Genomic DNA, 19,175 nt, shown 5'->3' with positions numbered 1-19,175 from the left:
AGCGTCAGGTTCTCATAGCCTGGAAGGACGCCAGCACTGTGATTGGCTAGTTGGTTGGACACTGTCGTCTCTCTAGTATGAGGTTCCCGTGACAACCCACTACACTAGCCAATCACAGAGCGAGCCTCCGGGCGATCGGATCTTGGTTTTTAAAGGGAGACCTACCGACTAACACAAACCACATTCACAAATCATTGATTGAGTGATTGATTTTGTACTTTATTAACAGTTTGCAAAAAAAGCACAGAAAGCACAGTTCTATACAAAAGGATGCTAAAAGGATTAAACCCAAGAAAGCACTATGGCTTGTTTCCATTGGGGTCCTGTGTGTTCAATTTATCGAATACATTTGACAATACTTCAAATGAGAAAAAGAAAGAACTGAAATCTAAACAATACATGTACAGTGTTAGCCCTGGAGTTAACGCTGTTCTACAAGGGCTGTGGGCAAAAGTACAGCAAAAGTACATATTTAGGCTTTCATGAGGCGATTCTTCAGACTGTTGAAACTCTGAGCATATAATCTTGTGAGGCCCTTTATGACCATCTTGAATTAGCCTTTGGGGGCCCTTATTGCTTTGGGCCCCGATACTTGCCTACTTTGCCTATTCATAAAATACCTCTGTATGTGGGGTCTTTTTAGTTCAGCTTCTGAAATTCAAGCGTTAGGCTCTGGAACAGTGGGTCTCAGTTGGCCCAATTTTTCAGAGGCCCCGCCCCTGACGTTTGGGCCCCTGGGCCTGGCAGGCTCGTTCAGGGATCCAGCTCTTAACATAATTTGGGTCATTGTTGAATAGTTGCGACCAATCAATGCGTATGCAAATAGATTCATGTTTTAAAAACACACAAAAAGGTTATAGATATATTACAGTCTAAAAAATTGGTTTGTTAAATTGTTTTCAACATAGTGCTTATCAAATAAAGTCACAAATACTGAAATGACTGTGGAAACCAGTTTATTTCTATCTTGTTTCAAGTACAGAAAGAATCAATTTACAGTTTACAAACAACTGACCAGGATTTATGAAGCAAATGATTTTTTTACACATAATGTAGGCCTACAAAGTAGGTGTTGTATTAACAGGCCATACATCAGGAACAAAGCAGAAATCAGCATGTTTCTAGCGTGCTATCAGGACTTTCATATCCCCAGCACTCAACATTTAGTGTAAATCCGTTGCTGAGCTGTTGCATTGTAAAACTGTCCAATCACAAGTTCATAAACATCATTCAAGAAAATGTAATCTGAGGAGAAAACATGTATCTAAAACAAAAACCAGCAGGGGAAGCCACAATTGCACAACTTATAGTAGCTAACGCCGTACCTGTTCCAAAAGGTACATTTACAGCAGAGGACAGAACGACTCAGTATAGGAATTCACTCATAACTGTGTTGATCTTGACACTTGGAACTACAACACACCTTCAGCTTTGTACCAGAGGCTACTGACACAGGCCAATGAACAGCAAGCAAATGGCGAAAAGGACGACATGACTTCTACAGTCTTTAACCACTTAAGCCCTATATACTTTGTCATATGATAAATAGCAAAAATGTATGGTGACGCGTCGTGAACTTGTAGATTGCCTATTTGGATTTATTAATTTGATTTGTTTTAAGTTGTATTACATTTTCACCTATAATGACAAGCCCCAAATAGGGATGCAAGGTTGAAAGTGGTTAAGGATTTCCAACATTTTCATTTGAACATCAACATATCCCTCTACCAAAACAGGCTACTGCAAACAAAAATATTATACGATTGAAAAAACAGCCGTTGTTCTCTTTAGTTTTAGTATAGGAAAGCTATTAATAATCAATTCATGTGCATGATATATAGCTGAACAGTTCACAGTTGTTGTTACGCGTCAGAGGCAGTGATGAAGCTACAGCTACAGTGGGAGCATGTTGGTCAGTATGTTATTGTTGTAAACATTCACGACCGGAAGTGAATTTTGTTAGGAGTGAATCAAGGAAACTTAGCAAGTTAATTTGGCAACATAATTCAATGCTCTGATAGATCATATTCTGTGCCAAAAGTCCTGGATTGTTTCAAAAAAGTTTCATTTAAAAACACCCTATTCTACATATTACATGCACATATACACATAAAATCTCATATAGTTCAAGTTCATACCATTTACAAGTTTGGTGGGGGAAAAGGGGAAAGATACAAGAAATTAGGAATACCAAGACATATTAGGTGCAAAAACAAGTTAATTTGTCATCAATTTTGGCAGGCATGCTCCCCAGAGTGACGTGTATTATTCCGGAAATGCAGTGTGCTTATTAGTGTCCATCTGACAGGTTAGTTTTGTTGACATTATCACTAACTGCATTTAAAAAAAGGACCTGCATGCCTATCACTGAACCCTATGTGAAAGAAGGCACTTACAGGAGAGTGTTATACAGTAGGCGCTGTCTAGAAATATCCCTTTATAGTAGATAGTTGGATAACTGAATAGGCAGCACTGTGAGTAACATTAAGGTGGTATTTTGGCTAACCCATGCCTACAAGCTGACCTACACGCTTATTGGGGGATTAGGGTGTCATCAGTTCAGGGGCCCAGAGAATTGTGGGAGCTTTCGATGCCTTTCCGCTTATTTCATACATTCAAATACATGCAAGCTTCCTATACCAAGTGGTCTTTCAGATGCCAGGGAGTCTATTTACATACACAGAAATCACAACGAATCCTCTGTCAGCAAAAAAGTCTCAACAACAGGAGAAAGGCAGAAATGCAGTAATTTGGCAGAACTTTAGGTCAGTACTCTTAAGTCAATGAATTACACGAGAGGACAGGGAGAGTTGAACATGAGGACCAACATTGCAAATCATTACTATCTGAATAATTAATTACACTACAAAGACACAGTAAAGAAGAAAGAGGAAACCAATTACATCCCTGAAGGAGCAAAATGCACAATGAACTTTGAAGTCTCCATGAATCATTGACAGTGGGGGGTGTGTGTGTTTGTGTAAGATGGGGGGGGGGGGCGTTTGTGGGGGTTACACATAAAGATATTGAAGGCAAAAGTAATCAACCGACACACAATATCTCAAGATATTTGGGGCCTCTCTGTGCATGTCTTTTGAGAAATCTTCATCCATCTTAGTTACAAATACATGGCAGCAGAGTAGCCATGGAAACACATGTGCACATCTACTTTCAATTCTCTACACTTCAATTATTCTCATAAAAAAATCTGAATTCAATACCAAACTGGATGAATCATCGCATGATCAGTGCTGTAAGTGCTTTATTCTCCTAACTCATGTTTTGCTCTTTAAAATGGCTATTTCCAAAGTCAGTTTATGCAATGGCTCAGACATTGGTTGAGTGGTATACAAGTGATAAGATTAACAATAAACTGGATAGGTTTCAGTCTATATGAGTGAAAACCAATGGGAGTGAATGACAGTGAGACTGAGAGAGACCCGACCATTGGCCAGCGGAGCATGGTTGTGCTTATTGTGATCTCTTTTGTTGAAGCAACACTCTTCTTCCTCATCATCCATTTTTGAAGAGATTAGGATTTCCTATTTAAAGGATTGTAAAGCGAGATATATACACCAAAAAATTGCGGATCTACAAGCTCACATCGCGGCACAGCACAACGCGTTGTGAGCTTGTAGAACAAAGTATAAATCAGGGGTAAGAGCTCCATTGTTCTACCCAAAAAGAAGCTTACTTCTTGGGGTGGAAGACCATGAGAGGCCTGTCTTCGATCTTCTGCCACGGGCTTTTCTTATTCTCGTCTTTGTCGTCGATGTCGTCTTCAGGACTGGTCATGGAGTCACGGCGGTTCTCACTATTGCTGCTGCGGCTGCTGTTCACGCGGCTCCGCCCCCGCCTGGGGATGGTGGACCCTCGGGAAGAAGGACCTTCATCAAGAAGCGGGGTGAGGGAGTTTTCTTCAGGGGACACCGGGCGTCCTTCGCTGCTGCTGGGCTCGCTGTGGTCTGGGTAGGCAAGCTTAGAATAGGTCTTCCCACCGCTGCTGACTACACTGTGTCCTTTCCGCCCCCCTGTGCCCCAGCGATCATCTTTCCCCTTCCGGTGGGCTGCTGCCTTGCGCTCGTGAGCCTCCATGGTCGGCTCAAGGTTGACATCTCGGATGGTACCTCCGCCGCCGCCACCACCGCTCAGGTCATTTCCGACATCTATGTAGGAGTGGCGCACGTGAGCATTATTGCGTTGGTCCAGGGAGATGAACCACGCCCGCGGGTGCTGCTTCACACCCAGCTCCATAAGCTTCTTCTCAGCCATAGCCTGTAGTTCTCCGTTCATCTGGGCCATGGTGGAGTCGTTGAAGAGCACCGGGAAAGTCATGGCACCGGCGGACGAGTCAGAGGCCCAGCTTTGTTCCTCAGAGTCGTCACCTTGGGATCCACCCTGCTGCTGTGGCTGCTGCTGGCCCTGCTTCTGCGGGTGGTGGTGGTGGTGATGCTGCTGGCCACCTCCCATTTGAGCACCATCTTTGTCTTGATCTTTCTGGTCCTTGTCATCTTTACCAGAGAAGTCGTTACCAGAGAAACGCATGTAGTGGGCTGGAATGACCAGAGTTGGGACCATGCTACGGTACATGTTCTCCTTCATCTGTTCGAGGGAATGGCAGAAGATGATCTGTCCTGGTTGGGTGTTGAGGGAGGTGGGTCTGGCCAGATTGTCTGCTGCCGCTGCTGAATACTCTGGGGGTTTGTCAGACTGGCTTGGCATGTAGCCTTGGAAGGTTAGCCTTGGCGGGGACGGAGGATCAGACGCGTAGCCCCGATTGTCATTGGCATTGTGGTGTCTGTGATAATCGGATTCCTTTTCTTCCATGGGGCTGTAGCTTCTGCCATAGTCTTCGTGTAGTAAAGGGTTGTCCAGGTTGTTGCTGGTTTCCGTTGCCCGAGTAACTTTCATGGGGAAGCTTTCGCCCCTTTGGGGACCAGAGGCGTTCTTTCCCTTCGAGTGCCGCAGCTTGTGAGCAGGCACGTTCTTAGTGAAGTCTTCCCTCGAGCTCTGATAGTCTCGCGATGGGGACGACTCAGATTTTCCGGAATCGTTGGAAGGGCCAGATTCAACATGGCCTCCGCAGATGAGATTTAGCCGTGAAGTGGATGTGCCCTGATCTCTCTTAGCTCCATTCAGATTGGAAGAGTGGGGTTTGCCTTGCTGTCGGCGTGGTTTCAGACACTTGCGCCTAAAATGAAAAGTAGACACCAAATGTCAGAAACTAATACAAAATCTTCCTGGAATCCCCCACAAAAGCACTAAATAATTATCAGTCTTAATAGTTATAAAATTATAACATAAAGTATAAAAATAATATGAATAGAGTTTATGAATATTTACTTTTGTGATCATCACCATATAAATCGTACCATTAAAGCCCACCTCTAGCTCATTTTATTGTCTCACCAAACAATGGTTGTGGTTTCAAATCGTACATACACAACTTAGTTTAACGGCTGTGTCAACCAGACAGACTAGCAGGTTGATTTGCATGGTCAAACCGGGAATAATGGTAAGTCACATTTAGCCAAATGCCGTTTCAAGAGAAACTCTTGCACCTGTAATCAACGTACTGTATAGGACTACAGTATTTGAAGACATTAAAGAGCAGATTAAATGAATTTTTTTTTCACACTTTTAAAGCTGTGGTCATAATTGGGACAATAGATGCCAAAAAGAATGAAACCATTCAATTTCTATATATATTTTATAACAAAAGTCTCTAAAGGTGCAATCTTCATATCATTACTTCCGGTCAAACAAAAATGTAATGCGTGATTACATTGGCAGGTCCAAATCAATTTCAACCAATAATATGATGACAAGCACCACAAGAGGGAAGTGTTACTCCTTTGAATGATATCAAAGATGGCGGATGCATGTTTACGAGCAGTCGCAGCTAAACAAATGTTTGTAAACATTTTGTTTACAACATATACAAACCTTTATGTTACTGCGACCCCACTTGGAGTTGCAGTAACATAAGCTTGAATCAGCACTGCTTTGTGTTTAAATCCCATAGCCCGAGGGGACGGGACGGTTGACTAAATGTGTGGTGCCACTGCTGACTGATTCAGTCTGTGAATGACCCGCCCCCACGCCTTGAACGGCTTTCGCTACTAAATACATCACAATAAGGTAGAGAAAAGCCATTTCAACTTTAAACAGCTGACAAATGCAAAACATGCTGGAGGGGGCTTTAATTATCTCAATAGCACTTTGATAGAAGCCTTAAAGTGAGACCTGCGCCTACGCTCTCCACACCTGCAGTAGTAGAGCAGCACACAAAGCAGAATGAGCACCAGCAGGGCCAGCGAGCCCAGGATGGAGAGCAGGAAGAGCGTGTGGTAGGTAGTGATGTCCCTCAGGCCCGGGTGACCAAGACCCATGCCTGGAAGAAACCATGGCAGACATATCCCACTCAGAACACTGCCTTTTCTCAAAGTTCACATCACAAGTGCTTTGGTTCACACAGTTCAGTATGAGCTGAGCAGACCAGATGGGGTGAAAGATTTATGGAGTGAATTTCCATCACCAACAGCATCTAGTCCTGTCAGATCTGTGAAGGGGGGTGAACCAAGAGCTCAGTTGGGGAAGGAATCTTCTGGAAAGGCATAGTGTGAAACATCCCATTGATTTAATTGATGAGATGACATCATCATCATTCAGAATCACAATGCACCATAGCAGAGTGGCTTGAGCAGCCAGCAGTTAGACAAGTGCTTGTGTAAATGATGTACAGAGACAAAATAAAGAGGATACTTGAGTAAATGGTGGATGATATTCACAGTGGAATATTCTGATGCTGATGAGAGTGGAATCTTCCTGGATGAGAATGTCCCTATCCACAGGAGTATGAGTGGTCAATTATAATGAAGACTGTTGATAGGACATCTTGTAACACTATGCCTAACTATTGGCCTTCTGAAAAATGAGAGCCTAAAGGCCTTTGCAGACAGGGTGCGATTTTTCGCACGGAAAAAACAGACAATATCATTTTTTAAATGAACACATGGTTCTCAATGACCTCATGCACACTAGCTCCGAATTTACAGTGCGGCGATGCGATGCGGCGATGCGTTTTTTTTCTCCAATCGAACCCAGTTCGATTTGTGCGTCTTTTCGCATGCGGTAAAAACTGATTGACTAATCGCACCCTGTCTGCAAAGGCCTTTAGACAGTGTCATCACAGCTGACATGAAAATCTACCATGTAAATAAAACATTTATCAAAAAGGCCCACTTTTTGCTAAAAGAATTGAATGCATTGAAAATGCAATAACTGCCAAAGACGTTTATAAACGTCTTTGAGAAATTAGCTGTTGCCTGCCAAAGACGTTTAAAAACGTCCTGAAAAAAAATAAATATATATATTTAGTATTGACACCTTTTCGATATTCCAAACGAATAAGGAGATAACAATTTCCAAAGATTTGCTGCTCCATCCACTTCAATGTTAAAATTGAAACGGACAAACAATTCACAATGTTTTTTGGTTTGAAACCACTGGTTTTGAGCTATTTTCAAACATCAAACAACACATGACAACAAGGTCAAATTGACCTCGTTGACATTTGTGAAACCACACCTGAATCTCATCTGTGATTAGAAATTTTCTGGGGATCAATCATACTTGAGAAAAATATTTTGTGGCTATGCGAAAAGGTACCAAAATCGGTCAAAACCCTGGCAGAGGCTACAGACTGTTCTGAAAAAACTCTGGCAGGGTAAGAGTTAAGGCAGTATAATTTTTTTATACAGTAGTTCCATTTTCACCAAGACACATGAAGGGACCTCTATAGCACAAAAGAAGCTGAGGAGTCATTACCTGAAGATGCCGGAAAGGCAGCCAACCAATACCCCATCTGAGGAACCACAACATTCCAGATGAATTGTGTGCCTTCCTTTTTGATGTACCCAGTGCCATTCCTTATCCACAACCCTGGAAATCATACAGGAAAAGCACACACATTTAAACCAAAAGCACAGAACACTTGTTACTTGTTACTACTGTTTTTAACCACTATGAACCCTAGCGACCCTATTCTGGGCTGAACATTCTGCAAAAAGATCTACAAGCTAACAACGTGTCGCGTTGCGATGCCTTGTGAACTTGTAGACTGGCTATTTTCGGCAAATATATTTTGTGTAGAGTCCGTGGGAATCTGGTCAAAAAAGTATACAGTAGGGCCCTTAACTTGGGATTCCGGTCAACTAGGGTTTAAGTGATCAATGGAAATAATTGATAAGCTGTTTAAATATCTGTCTCGTTTCTCCAACTCAGCTTCTCTGTGCCATCTTTAGCTCATTCAGTGAAGCAGTGTTGATTTTGACAGCAGATTTTGATTTAGTTTTAGTCATAGTCTTTTGAATAAAATTCCATTTAGTTTTAGTAATATCTTAGTCATCTGAAATGTTTTAGTTTTCGTCTAGTTTTAGTCAACTAAATATCACAAGATTATAGTTGACAAAATCGACAGTTGATTTAGTTGACTAAAATGTATTTTGGCGGTGCCTTGATGGCGTGGTAATGGCTGATTTACACTTGGTTGCATGCTGAAAATAGCCGATCTACAAGCTCACAACGCGTCGCAGCGCGACGCGTTGTGAGCTTGTAGATCTGCTATTTTCAGAGCGCAACACCTGAGCGCAACCAAACATAAAATGACTTGTCTTTTAGTTCTACTGGATCTCTTCTCCACTAGTCCCTCACTAACAATTTAGTCTAGTTTAGTTTTTATTTGTTGATGAAATTGTCAATATACTTAGTTTTAGTCATCGTAGCTTAGTTTTTATCTAGTTTTTATTTAGTTTTCATCAGTGAAAAAAGGTAGTCGACGAACATTTTTCGTCTTAGTTTTAGTCGACGAAATCAACACTGCAGTGAAGGATATATGTAGAGCAAAAATGTTTATGTCTTTCACTTACCCGTCTTAGGCTGGTACACCCAAGCCGGTACACTTGTGGCGACCCTGTTGCGGGTGTCAGAGGGCAGTGGCACAGAGACATTGATGGGATCTGAGACCTCAATAGCATTGCCATCTTTGTCAAAGAGCTGGATGCTGACCACTGCCAATGCCGTCAGATCTGTCCATCCAGTTCCTGCCCCAGAACATAAAACATAAAGGAATCTTTCATAATCTTCTTCGCCCGCAGAACTTCCCTGTGTTCTTATATCATTTCTGTTATATAACCAGTAGTTGAAATAGTCTGTGTCCGTGTTATCTGTTACATCACCATGTTCTACTCTACTGTATATTTCCAGTTCCAGCTACAAAGAGACAAGGAAAGTCTCTAATGTTACCTCTGTAGATCAAGGTCTCCCTCGAACTGCTATAGGTCTGAACATTATTTCAGATAATTGCTCATTTTCAGTGGTGTAAAGTAACTAAGTACATGTACTCAAGTACTGTACTTCAGTAAAATTTTGAGGTACTTTTACTTTACTGGAGTATTTAAAAATGTCAATATTTTTAGGTCTACTCCACTACATCCCAAAGGCAAATATTGTACTTTTACTCCACTACAATTATTTGACAACTTTAGTTACTAGATACTTTGTAGATTTGGATTATTATTACAAAACATACATTAACTACTTCAACCCTATATACATTTCGGCCATTTGAAAATAGCAAATCTACAAGCTCAGATCTGCTATTTTCAAAAGATTTTTATACATTTTGAACACTTGTGAAATAGGACAATCTGCATAATGAGTACTTTCTACTTTTCGTACTTTAATTACATTTTGATACCAATACTTTTAACACATTCCCTGCCAGAGGTTTTTTTTTTTTACTTCCCCCACTGCCAGCATTGTTTTAACCTTTTTTAACAATTTTTTAAGTAGTCACAAAATATTTTCCGTGATCACCGTCCTCACGGTGATCCCCTCATTACACACACACAGGAGTCTCGTAGAATCGTGGAAAAAAATTATCCGATTGCGGTAAAATAACATGGTAAAAAAAAAAGTACACAGGAGCCGAGATACAGGATTTTAAAGTAATAAGTTAACCAAGGAGTGAATGGAGCTAGAAATCTTTGGAACGTGATATCTCTGGTTCTGTGTGGATAAATTGAAAAGAAAAAGAAGAAAAAAAAACACGGTTATACTCGTTGTTGGCAGTAAACGGGTGTATTTTTCAACAACGGTTATACTCGTGTTTGTTAACAGAGTATTTCTTAAGCAAAACATTTGAGTACTTTTTCCACCACTGCTCATTTTCCACTGATACAGTTTAGTGTAGAGTTGTGTGATGCTAAATGTTCTCATGTAATTTTCATTGGACATTGTGTGTGTCCTAATTGCCATGGGGACACATAATGTACCATTGACCACATAATGGACCATTGTGACTTGAAATACAATCAATTTTTCACCACACGTCAGTCTCACATAATCCATACTTGCTTTCTCAAACGGATGCCCCACCTGAGCTCTTGGTCTCTAGGCCAAGCAGGTAGGGAAAACCTCCTATTTCATACTGGCTCCTGGCTGTGGTCAATACCGCAGTCAGGGCTGTGTAGTTGGAGCTGGTTGGCAGCTGAAGAGACTTCCGCTGGAGTTGCACCAACGGCTGGTTCCTTGCACCTGCGGAGATACAACCACACTCCCTATGCTGTGAATGCTGTCCTGTGACATTTTGGTTGAAACCTAAGCGGGTATATGTATGTATGTATGTATGTATGTATGTATATATATATATATATATATATATATATATATATATATATATATATATATATATATATATATATATATATATAATATTATTATATTATTCATTTATTTTTAATTATTATTACTATTTTCAATATGTGTTCCAACTAGCATATGAATGCGAGGTGCATTTATAAAACTTGTAGCAGGCTACAACTGTGCTGCAGTTGTTGCTATGGCGACAGAGGCAGTGAATAATACAAGGTCACCTAAATGTTGAGCTGTGAAATCTACACAAGTCCAGGACAGCAGGGAAACCCATGCAAGACAACGCCTGGCTGTACCTTAGAGAAATATATACACTGCATATACCTACTTTACATTGTTGGCAGCTGCATGTCTAAAAATATCACTTTCGTTGCAGCTACAATGTCAAGTCACTGACCTGATAGATGAAACGATGCAAAGCACATGGAAATAGGTTTGAATCAGACCACACAAACCTAATGACCCAACTTAAAGCGACAAATCAAAAGCATTCCTCTCAAAACTGGCTTTGTTTCTTACCTGGAGAGCCGGTCAGCAGTTGTAGGACATCATCGTACAGAATAAGCGTGCCTGGCCTCTGGACCAGGAGGTACAGGCTTACAGATGCATACACTGGAAGCAGAGAGATACCAGAGTCATCCAAACACACTTGGGCTGATGCGTGAGGACACAAGTGCTGCATAGACAAAAACCAACAAGGCATGGCCTGTTCATCCTAAATCAACTGCTCTCTTTTGAGGGGCACCATGTGTGACTTACAGGGGATGCGGCTGGAATGCCATGGCACTGAGTTGGTGACGTAGTCCTGTTTGGACGCTGTAATGATGACCCATGTCCCTGGACGGTACAGGAAGTTGACTCTCAACACTCCATTGCTGCCTGCCGTGCTGGACGCCAGGACAGTCTGGTTCCCGTGGATTTCCACCAGAGCATCCGCCAAAGGTGAAAGGTCGCTGTTGTCAAACACCTGGACTCTTACTTGGACCTCTGTAAGATTGTGGAGTTTCACGTGTTAACTCATGGTCTGTCTACACACCTTTACTTTACTTGTTAATGTTACCCATTCCAGGAATGTGAACAGGTTGACCGACCAACCAGACACCAAATCCTTTGTCAGCACATATTCTCATTGATTTGCATATATTAACTGGTAGAACAGAGCAGAACAGAACAGAATAGACTTCTTCTGTATTAATCACATTCAGATACATTTCTTGATCTCTGTGACGTATGGTAAAAATCTGTGGGTTTACAGTTTACTACGCTTACGAAAGTCCGATTGCAGAATCAGATCAGTGCACTTGAGTATGGCCCAAATTAATTCACCACGTCACTTGTGAGTCGTGGCTGTCTTTCAAAGTAAGCCAAATGACCTACAAGGGGAAGGGTAAACAGTAGCATGTATACAATCAAATTGACCAACAACCTCGGGCATTGCCCGACTCGCTCCACTTGGGAGCGATGCCTAGATTTGCACGTTGCAGACACCCAGTGAACACCCATCAAATAAATACACCTTGTCATTTTACTGTATGCCCCTTGCACGTCTTCTTTTCGGCCTAGAACATTTTGTTTTCCCCTCTTCTCTTGGACCACACAGATATGGGTCCTAGTGGGGGACGTTTCTATGGATACATAGTGACTTGCCAAAAGCTTTAACACGTTAAGACTGTGTCACTTTAGATTTTAACCACTTTAACCATTATTTTATACTTTGGCTATTCAAAAATAGCAGATCGTGCCACGCTATGAGCTTGTAGATGCTTGTAGCTGCTATTTTTGAAAAATCGTGAAAATGTGTGCAATGTAGCCTCAAATCTTTGCTTCTGGGGATCCCTGGAACAAAATGTTTTGAGATGGGGGTCGGCGGCCAAATACATATAATTTTGGGTGGTCCTTGACATGGAAAAGTTAGAGAACCACTGACATAGAAACGTTTTTCAGAAAACTTTTAGGATTTAGAAGACACTTTTAGAATCGGCCTCAGGTCCTAATGGGTTAAAGTCGCTTGTTGTGCGTCCTTGAATGGACCATCATCCCCTGTAGCACTATACGACATCGTCCCCCACTCGTCACCAGTTCAAACTCGTTGATGCAGAACGTTTCTGTGTGTGACAGTTGCCTCGATAATAGAGGCATTCAGATACTAGTATAGGTTGTGTGTGTGTGTGTGTGTGTGTGTGTGTGTGTGTGTGTGTGTGTGTGTGTGTGTGTGTGTGTGTGTGTGTGTGTGTGTGTGTGTGTGTGTGTGTGTGTGTGTGTGTGTGCGTGTGCGTGTGCATGTGCGTGTGTGTAGACACTAAGGCATGCATGCATGCTGGTGTGCGTGTGTGCGTGCATGTGTGTGTGTGTGTGTGTGTGTGTGTGTGTGTGTGTGTGTGTGTGTGTGTGTCTGTGTCTGTGTGTCTGTGTGCGCTCTTCCAATACAATAATTGGGGCAATGAAAGCTCCCTTGTGTAAAACCTTGAGAGGATTTCCTCAATATGGACCCTGCACACTCAAAACATTGCTGCTTGAAGAGGCTCCATTGGCGGAGAGGGAAAGACTGACAAATGGTCATATCAAATCATAATTGCCTTGAATTGTTTGGCTACATCTACAGTAAGTTTATCACCCAAAGTGCATGTAATGTAGCTATGTATGTGTGAGTGGAAACATGTAGATTCAAACCCTGGTCGCCCCACCACATGGGAAACTAAACATGTGCTTTTAGCATTATAGCTCTCTATCAATCACTTAAAGTCTAGTTTCTGAGGAACATGGATACCCTAATCAATCTCTGCTTTCTTGGGCATCATTGGTAGGTTGACCAAAATGTCTATTAAACCCCCACCTCCTGAACCACATGTACCCCCATATGCTGACCTACAAATTCCACAAGACTGCACTTACACAATCAGATTTGTCTTCTTTTTGTTTACTGTGAACAATAGCATGTAGAGCAGTGGTTCTCAAACTTAACTCTGACAGTATACAAATGGACCCAAATGAACCCATTAGGGTCCATTTGGTTCCATGTGTACACTGTCAGAGTTACAGGCTTGTAAGGGTCAATTTGGAACCCCATCTAGGACCTCTCAGAGTCCCTGGACCCCACTTTGAGAACCACTGATGTAGAGTACACATAGCCAATAACGGTTTCAAACCATTTCATAATTCAAAATGTATGCCTCCATTACAACACCCCCCTCCCCCCTCGATACTGCTCCTCAACTTGATATCTCTGTGGACAAACACATCTCCATTGATCAAATGATCAAATCGTTCGGTGTTGGCTTGCACATGATTCACCTCAATGTGAATTCCCTTGTAGGAAACAAGCTAACACAAATCAAGCAGATGTTTTATGATGGTAAGGTTGACATTTTAACTTTCTCTGAAACTAAACTTGATCATACGATAAAGGACATTGAGATTGAAATTGAAAATTACAAACTTTTCAGAAATGATAGGAGCATTAATGGGAGAAACGGAGGTGGTGTATGCATGTATGTACATATTGACAATGAGTGCATCCTTCGCGAAGACCTGAAGGATGCAGCCATTGAAGCTGTGTGGGTCGAGATCATTTTTAAAAATTCCAAGCCTGTGCTAGTCGGTACCATATACAGACCTCCTAACCAGACTGATTTCTATGAAAGACTTGAGGAGTGTTTAGCTAAGGTGGAGTGTGCGGAGACGATTCTTCTTGGTGACTTTAACACAGACATGCTCTGTAAGGAAGCGTCAGTGTATAAGTCATTCAAGGGGTTTTGTCATCGGCACTCACTCCACCAGCTAATCACCCAGCCCACAAGGCTGTGTGTTTCCACTCAAACTACCATAGATCTCATTCTAGCAACGGACAAGGACAAAATCCTCAATAGTGGTGTTTCTACCTGTGGCATATCTGATCATAACATGATCTTCTGCACCAGAAAGAAACGTAAACCTAAGAACGGTTGCCACAAATCAGCCACGATCAGAGACCTCAAAAACTATAAGAGTGAGGACTTAGATCGCAGGCTAGAGGAACTGGACTGGTCCGACGTACTAAACAGCACACAGGTAGACGAATCTTGGCTTGGTTTCAAAACCAAATTCATTCAAATTTTGGACAGTGTGGCCCCCATGAAAACCGTCATGGTCAAATCCCGCCCGGTACCATGGATGAATTCGGACATCCTTACTGCCATGAAGGTCAGAAACAAAAAGTGTTCTGAGCTTCATAAAGGTAGGATCAAACTCGCCAGGTGTTTTAACAAAGGTCTCGAATCCCACGTAGCTAAACTTGTAAAAGAAAGAAACAAGCTAAGAAACAAGGTTAATCGCATGCTCGAACTAGCAGAAAAAAGCTTCCTCGATGACAAAATTGAGGAAAATAAAAGCAAACCACGAGAGCTTTGGAAGCTATTCAACAACCTACTAGGCTGCAGCAAGAAATTGAAAACCAGGTTTACAAACATAAGCCTCAAGGTGAATGACACTCTCATCACATCCAAACATGAAGTGAGTAAAATCCTCAACATATTCTTCACGACCATAACCTCAGATTTGGTTGAAAAACTTCCCCCTCACTCTGGGTGCTATGGTGAAGAACATGTTGACTCATTTTACAAAAAACAGGGTGTACGGAAAGATGATTTTAAACTCTCCCCTGTGAAAACAGAAGAGGTGTTTAAAAAATTGAGTGCTCTTCATCAACACAAAGCCACAGGCCTCGACAATATCCCCGCCAAATTTCTAAAAGACTCGGCCGCCTCCATTGCTCCAATCATTACCCACATAATAAACCTCTCCATCATACAGGGACGGGTCCCTAACGATTTCAAAAAAGCAAGGGTGACCCCTCTGTACAAAAAAGGAAACAAATTAGACCCTGGCAACTACCGCCCTATTTCTATTCTTAGCTCCATCTCGAAAGTCATGGAAAAAATAGTCTATGAACAGGTCGATAAGTATCTTGCCGAAAAAAATCTAATTTACAAATTCCAATCTGGTTTCAGAACAAACCACTCCACTGACACATGCCTTCTCTATTTGAACGACTCTATCAAACAAGATGTCGACAAGGGCAAATATTGCGGCATGGTCATGCTGGACCTCCAAAAGGCCTTTGACACCGTCAATCACCCAATTATGATCAATAAGCTCAAAGCAATAGGTTTTGATGATACGTCAGTGAACTGGATGAGATCCTACCTGGAAGGGAGGGAGCAAGTGGTGGAAGTAAACGGCACCCAGTCCCCCCCCCTCCCTGTGACTTGTGGTGTCCCACAAGGAAGTATACTAGGACCTTTACTGTTCCTGATATATGTGAATGACATGTCATCGGCCTGCGACTGCAAGCTGTTCCTGTTCGCAGATGACTCGGCCCTGCTAGTCTCGGACAGGGACAGGCTGCAGGTTGAGAAAACTCTCAGCTCCGAACTCAACAAGATCTGCATCTGGCTCTCTGACAACAAACTTTCATTACACCTGGGTAAAACTGAATCCATCCTCTTTGGGTCCAGTCCTAACCTTAGCAAGGCAGAGAGTTTCACGATCAAAGTGGGTGATAATGTCATCAAAAGAAAGGATGAAATTACCTACCTGGGCTCCATCTTGGAGGCAAACCTCTCCGGTAACAAAAACGCCGAAAAAGTGATCAAAAATGTCAACCGAACAACACGCTATTTGTGGAGGATTGATCGCCTAGTCAGTAAGAATACTCTGAAGATTCTTGCAGGGGCCCTCATTCAAGGTCATTATGATTATGCATGCACTTCATGGTATCACAACACCTCCAAGGCCTTAAAAACAAGGCTCCAAACATCCCAAAACAAACTTGTAAGGCTACTTCTTGGCCTCAATCACAGAACCCATCTAACCCCTGCTCATTTTGCTAGGATTGGATGGCTTAGGGTTGAGGACAGAGTACAGCAACTTGCTATGGGCCTGGTCTTCAAGATACACCACAACATTGGGATCCCCCTGTATTTGTCAAAATACTTCAAAAATGTTAATGAAGTCCATGATCATAACACCAGAGGCAGCTCCACTGATCATGTTCAACCCAGATTTGGCTCAACTAAGGGTATGAACTCATTCTCATGCTATTCATCAAAAATGTGGAATGCCCTACCAAAAGGAGTAAAGGAGTGTAAAACCCTACTCACTTTCAAAACTGCCCTAAAGATACACCTTCAGGAGGCTGCAATTCGAAAATGGCCCCTGTCTAAGTCTTAACCTACCCCTCCCTACCCCCCCCCCCCCCCTCTTTCATTTTCCTCTTTTGTATATATATATATTTTTTTTTTCCTCTCGTCATACCAGTAACCTGAAAGCTGATTGTATGACATTCTGTATAGTAGTGTGTATATCTGCCTGCCTCTTATATTTCATCATGATTTGTGTGCATGGGGTCCTCATCTTAAACAAGCGTAATGCTTAATGAGGGTTTCCAGTTTAGTAGACCTTGTATTGTGAATTTGTACTTCCATGTACTGTTATGTACTGTCATGTACTATTCTCATGTCTTTCTAAATAAACTACATCAATCAATCAATCAAACAGTGGAGACTGTTGTCCTACTGGAATAGTGATCAGCTACAGTATACTGTAGGTGCAGCAAATTCTTCATCATGCCATTGCCTTCAATCCAGCGTGGACCGTTATGTAGCCCAATAGCCATAGGCTATTTTAATGCTGTTGTTGTTGAGTTTTCTTTTACTGAGTCTGACAAATATACTCACCCCTCCATATACCATATTACACTGTCATTAATGCGCAAGCACATTAAACACGAAGGCCCGCGTTACAGTGGGGCCTGGGCTGAAATTATTGCTACATGTAAAGATATTATCCACAGGCAGATCCAACATAAAGCATAACGATTCTCAAGCGACCATTCAAGTCAAAAATACTGTATTTAGTTTGAAATTCCTATGGACTTTAAAAAATATATATATTTCGAACACATATCGTCAATATTATTCAATTCATGTAGGCTATGGGTTTAACGGATCGAGCGGTTTATACCAAAACTATTCAGTGGATTAGTATTAATGCTCTTTTGTTGAAAAAGCAACCTCAAATATGTAGCCTATTATTTCATTACGCCCACACGCCTTTGTTATGATCCACGCGAGAATCGACGACTTGTCAACAAAAGCCATAAAAAAAGGGCCAACCACTCCCATCTGGTCATTGTGCTGCATCCATCCCCACATTAGAGCTTACCAAATGCTCCTTGATGGTCTTGAAGAGACTGGCCGATCACCTCCCAAGCCGTGGAGATGGAAACCAACAGGAGCACACGAGAGATGTAGTTGGGTGGCATCCTTAGTTGCTGCAACTACATCTCTAGTCCAAGTTCGGCGGCCATGTATCCATATTCCTCTGCTGCTTGGCTAGTATTGACTACGAATCACACATTTCTCGGATGCCTACTCGCTGACATCAGAATGCTGCCGAGATGCTGTCTCTGTGTGGAGGCTCTGCTCTGCCTTGTTTTTATTGTCTGTGGGCTGTAGGTGGAAATTGTCCTACATTACCCTCTACTGGTCGCAAATGGAACAGCGGCTAACAGCCAACTGAATCAACTGAATAATAAACCATGGCCAGATTACAGCCAGGTCCAGTGGGACCAAAATGTTAAAATAATGATAATAAGGGTAATAATGATAATGATAATAATGATAATAATGATAATGATAATAATGATAATAATGATAATAATGATAATAATAATAATAAGGGTAATAATAATAATAATAATAATAATGTCGAAGTCCCCTCCCTCTCTTATCCCAGCTAGGGGAATCTGGTGAACGCATACAATATTTTGTTAAATATTCAATATTATTCAAAACAGCGTTGTGAGCTTGTAGCTATTTTCAAAGTCTATGTATAGAGAGTAGAAGTGGTTAAATTCATGTTGCTGGGGACTCCCTGGAACCCCCTCAAGGACCCATGAGGGACCCTGGACCCCACTTTGAGAACCACTGATGTGGAGGAGTGGTCCTTGTCTTTTTCACTCTGAGCCACAGACAGACTTCCTTAAAGTTGCGGCATTGGTTAGATTACCAAGATTCTCTGCCATGGTAACTGCGCTTTAGTCTCATACTAGTCGTATGATCAGGTGACTGATCACTGAGTGATGTAATTCATCACCACTATGACTATGGCGAGGAAGGGGCCCACAATATTGCTCGCCAGATCTTCCACAGGAGGCCCAACCTGGTACTGTTGCAACAGACCGTGCGAGTGTCGATGTAAGGTGTTTGTGGGCAGTACACAGGAGGCCTTGGAGGAGGCACAACTACATAACTTGTCGGCAGTTTGTCCAGTATTATCAAAGTCGTCGCAGACCGTTGGAGGCTCCGAAGTGGCCCACCCCCATTCCTGGCCGAGCCATGGACCGGCTGGAGCACTATGATACAGAGTCCATGGGGCACCAGGACCTGTGGTTTCTGGCTGTCCCTCTCACCCCCATGCAG

General features: G+C 42.2%; 1 protein-coding gene across 1 annotated transcript; it reads right to left on the bottom strand.

Moving 5' to 3' along the window:
- Positions 1-950: 950 nt before the first annotated feature.
- On the bottom strand, positions 951-18,135 carry fam171a2b (family with sequence similarity 171 member A2b). The gene is made up of 8 exons (XM_080455233.1): positions 17,917-18,135; positions 11,476-11,703; positions 11,236-11,328; positions 10,441-10,599; positions 8,931-9,104; positions 7,831-7,944; positions 6,268-6,394; positions 951-5,191 (listed from the first exon to the last, which is right to left on the bottom strand). The coding sequence occupies exons 1-8, from the start codon at positions 18,014-18,016 to the stop codon at positions 3,691-3,693; spliced, it is 2,496 nt and encodes an 831-aa protein (XP_080311359.1). The 5' UTR covers positions 18,017-18,135; the 3' UTR covers positions 951-3,690.
- Between the last annotated feature and the right edge of the window lie 1,040 nt (positions 18,136-19,175).

Source organism: Gymnoscopelus braueri, assembly GCF_963280865.1.
Source record: "Gymnoscopelus braueri genome assembly, chromosome: 17".
Classification (NCBI taxonomy): Eukaryota; Metazoa; Chordata; class Actinopteri; order Myctophiformes; family Myctophidae; genus Gymnoscopelus; species Gymnoscopelus braueri.
Note: the sequence above shows the minus strand (reverse complement) of the source record. Positions and strands in the feature narration are given on the sequence as shown.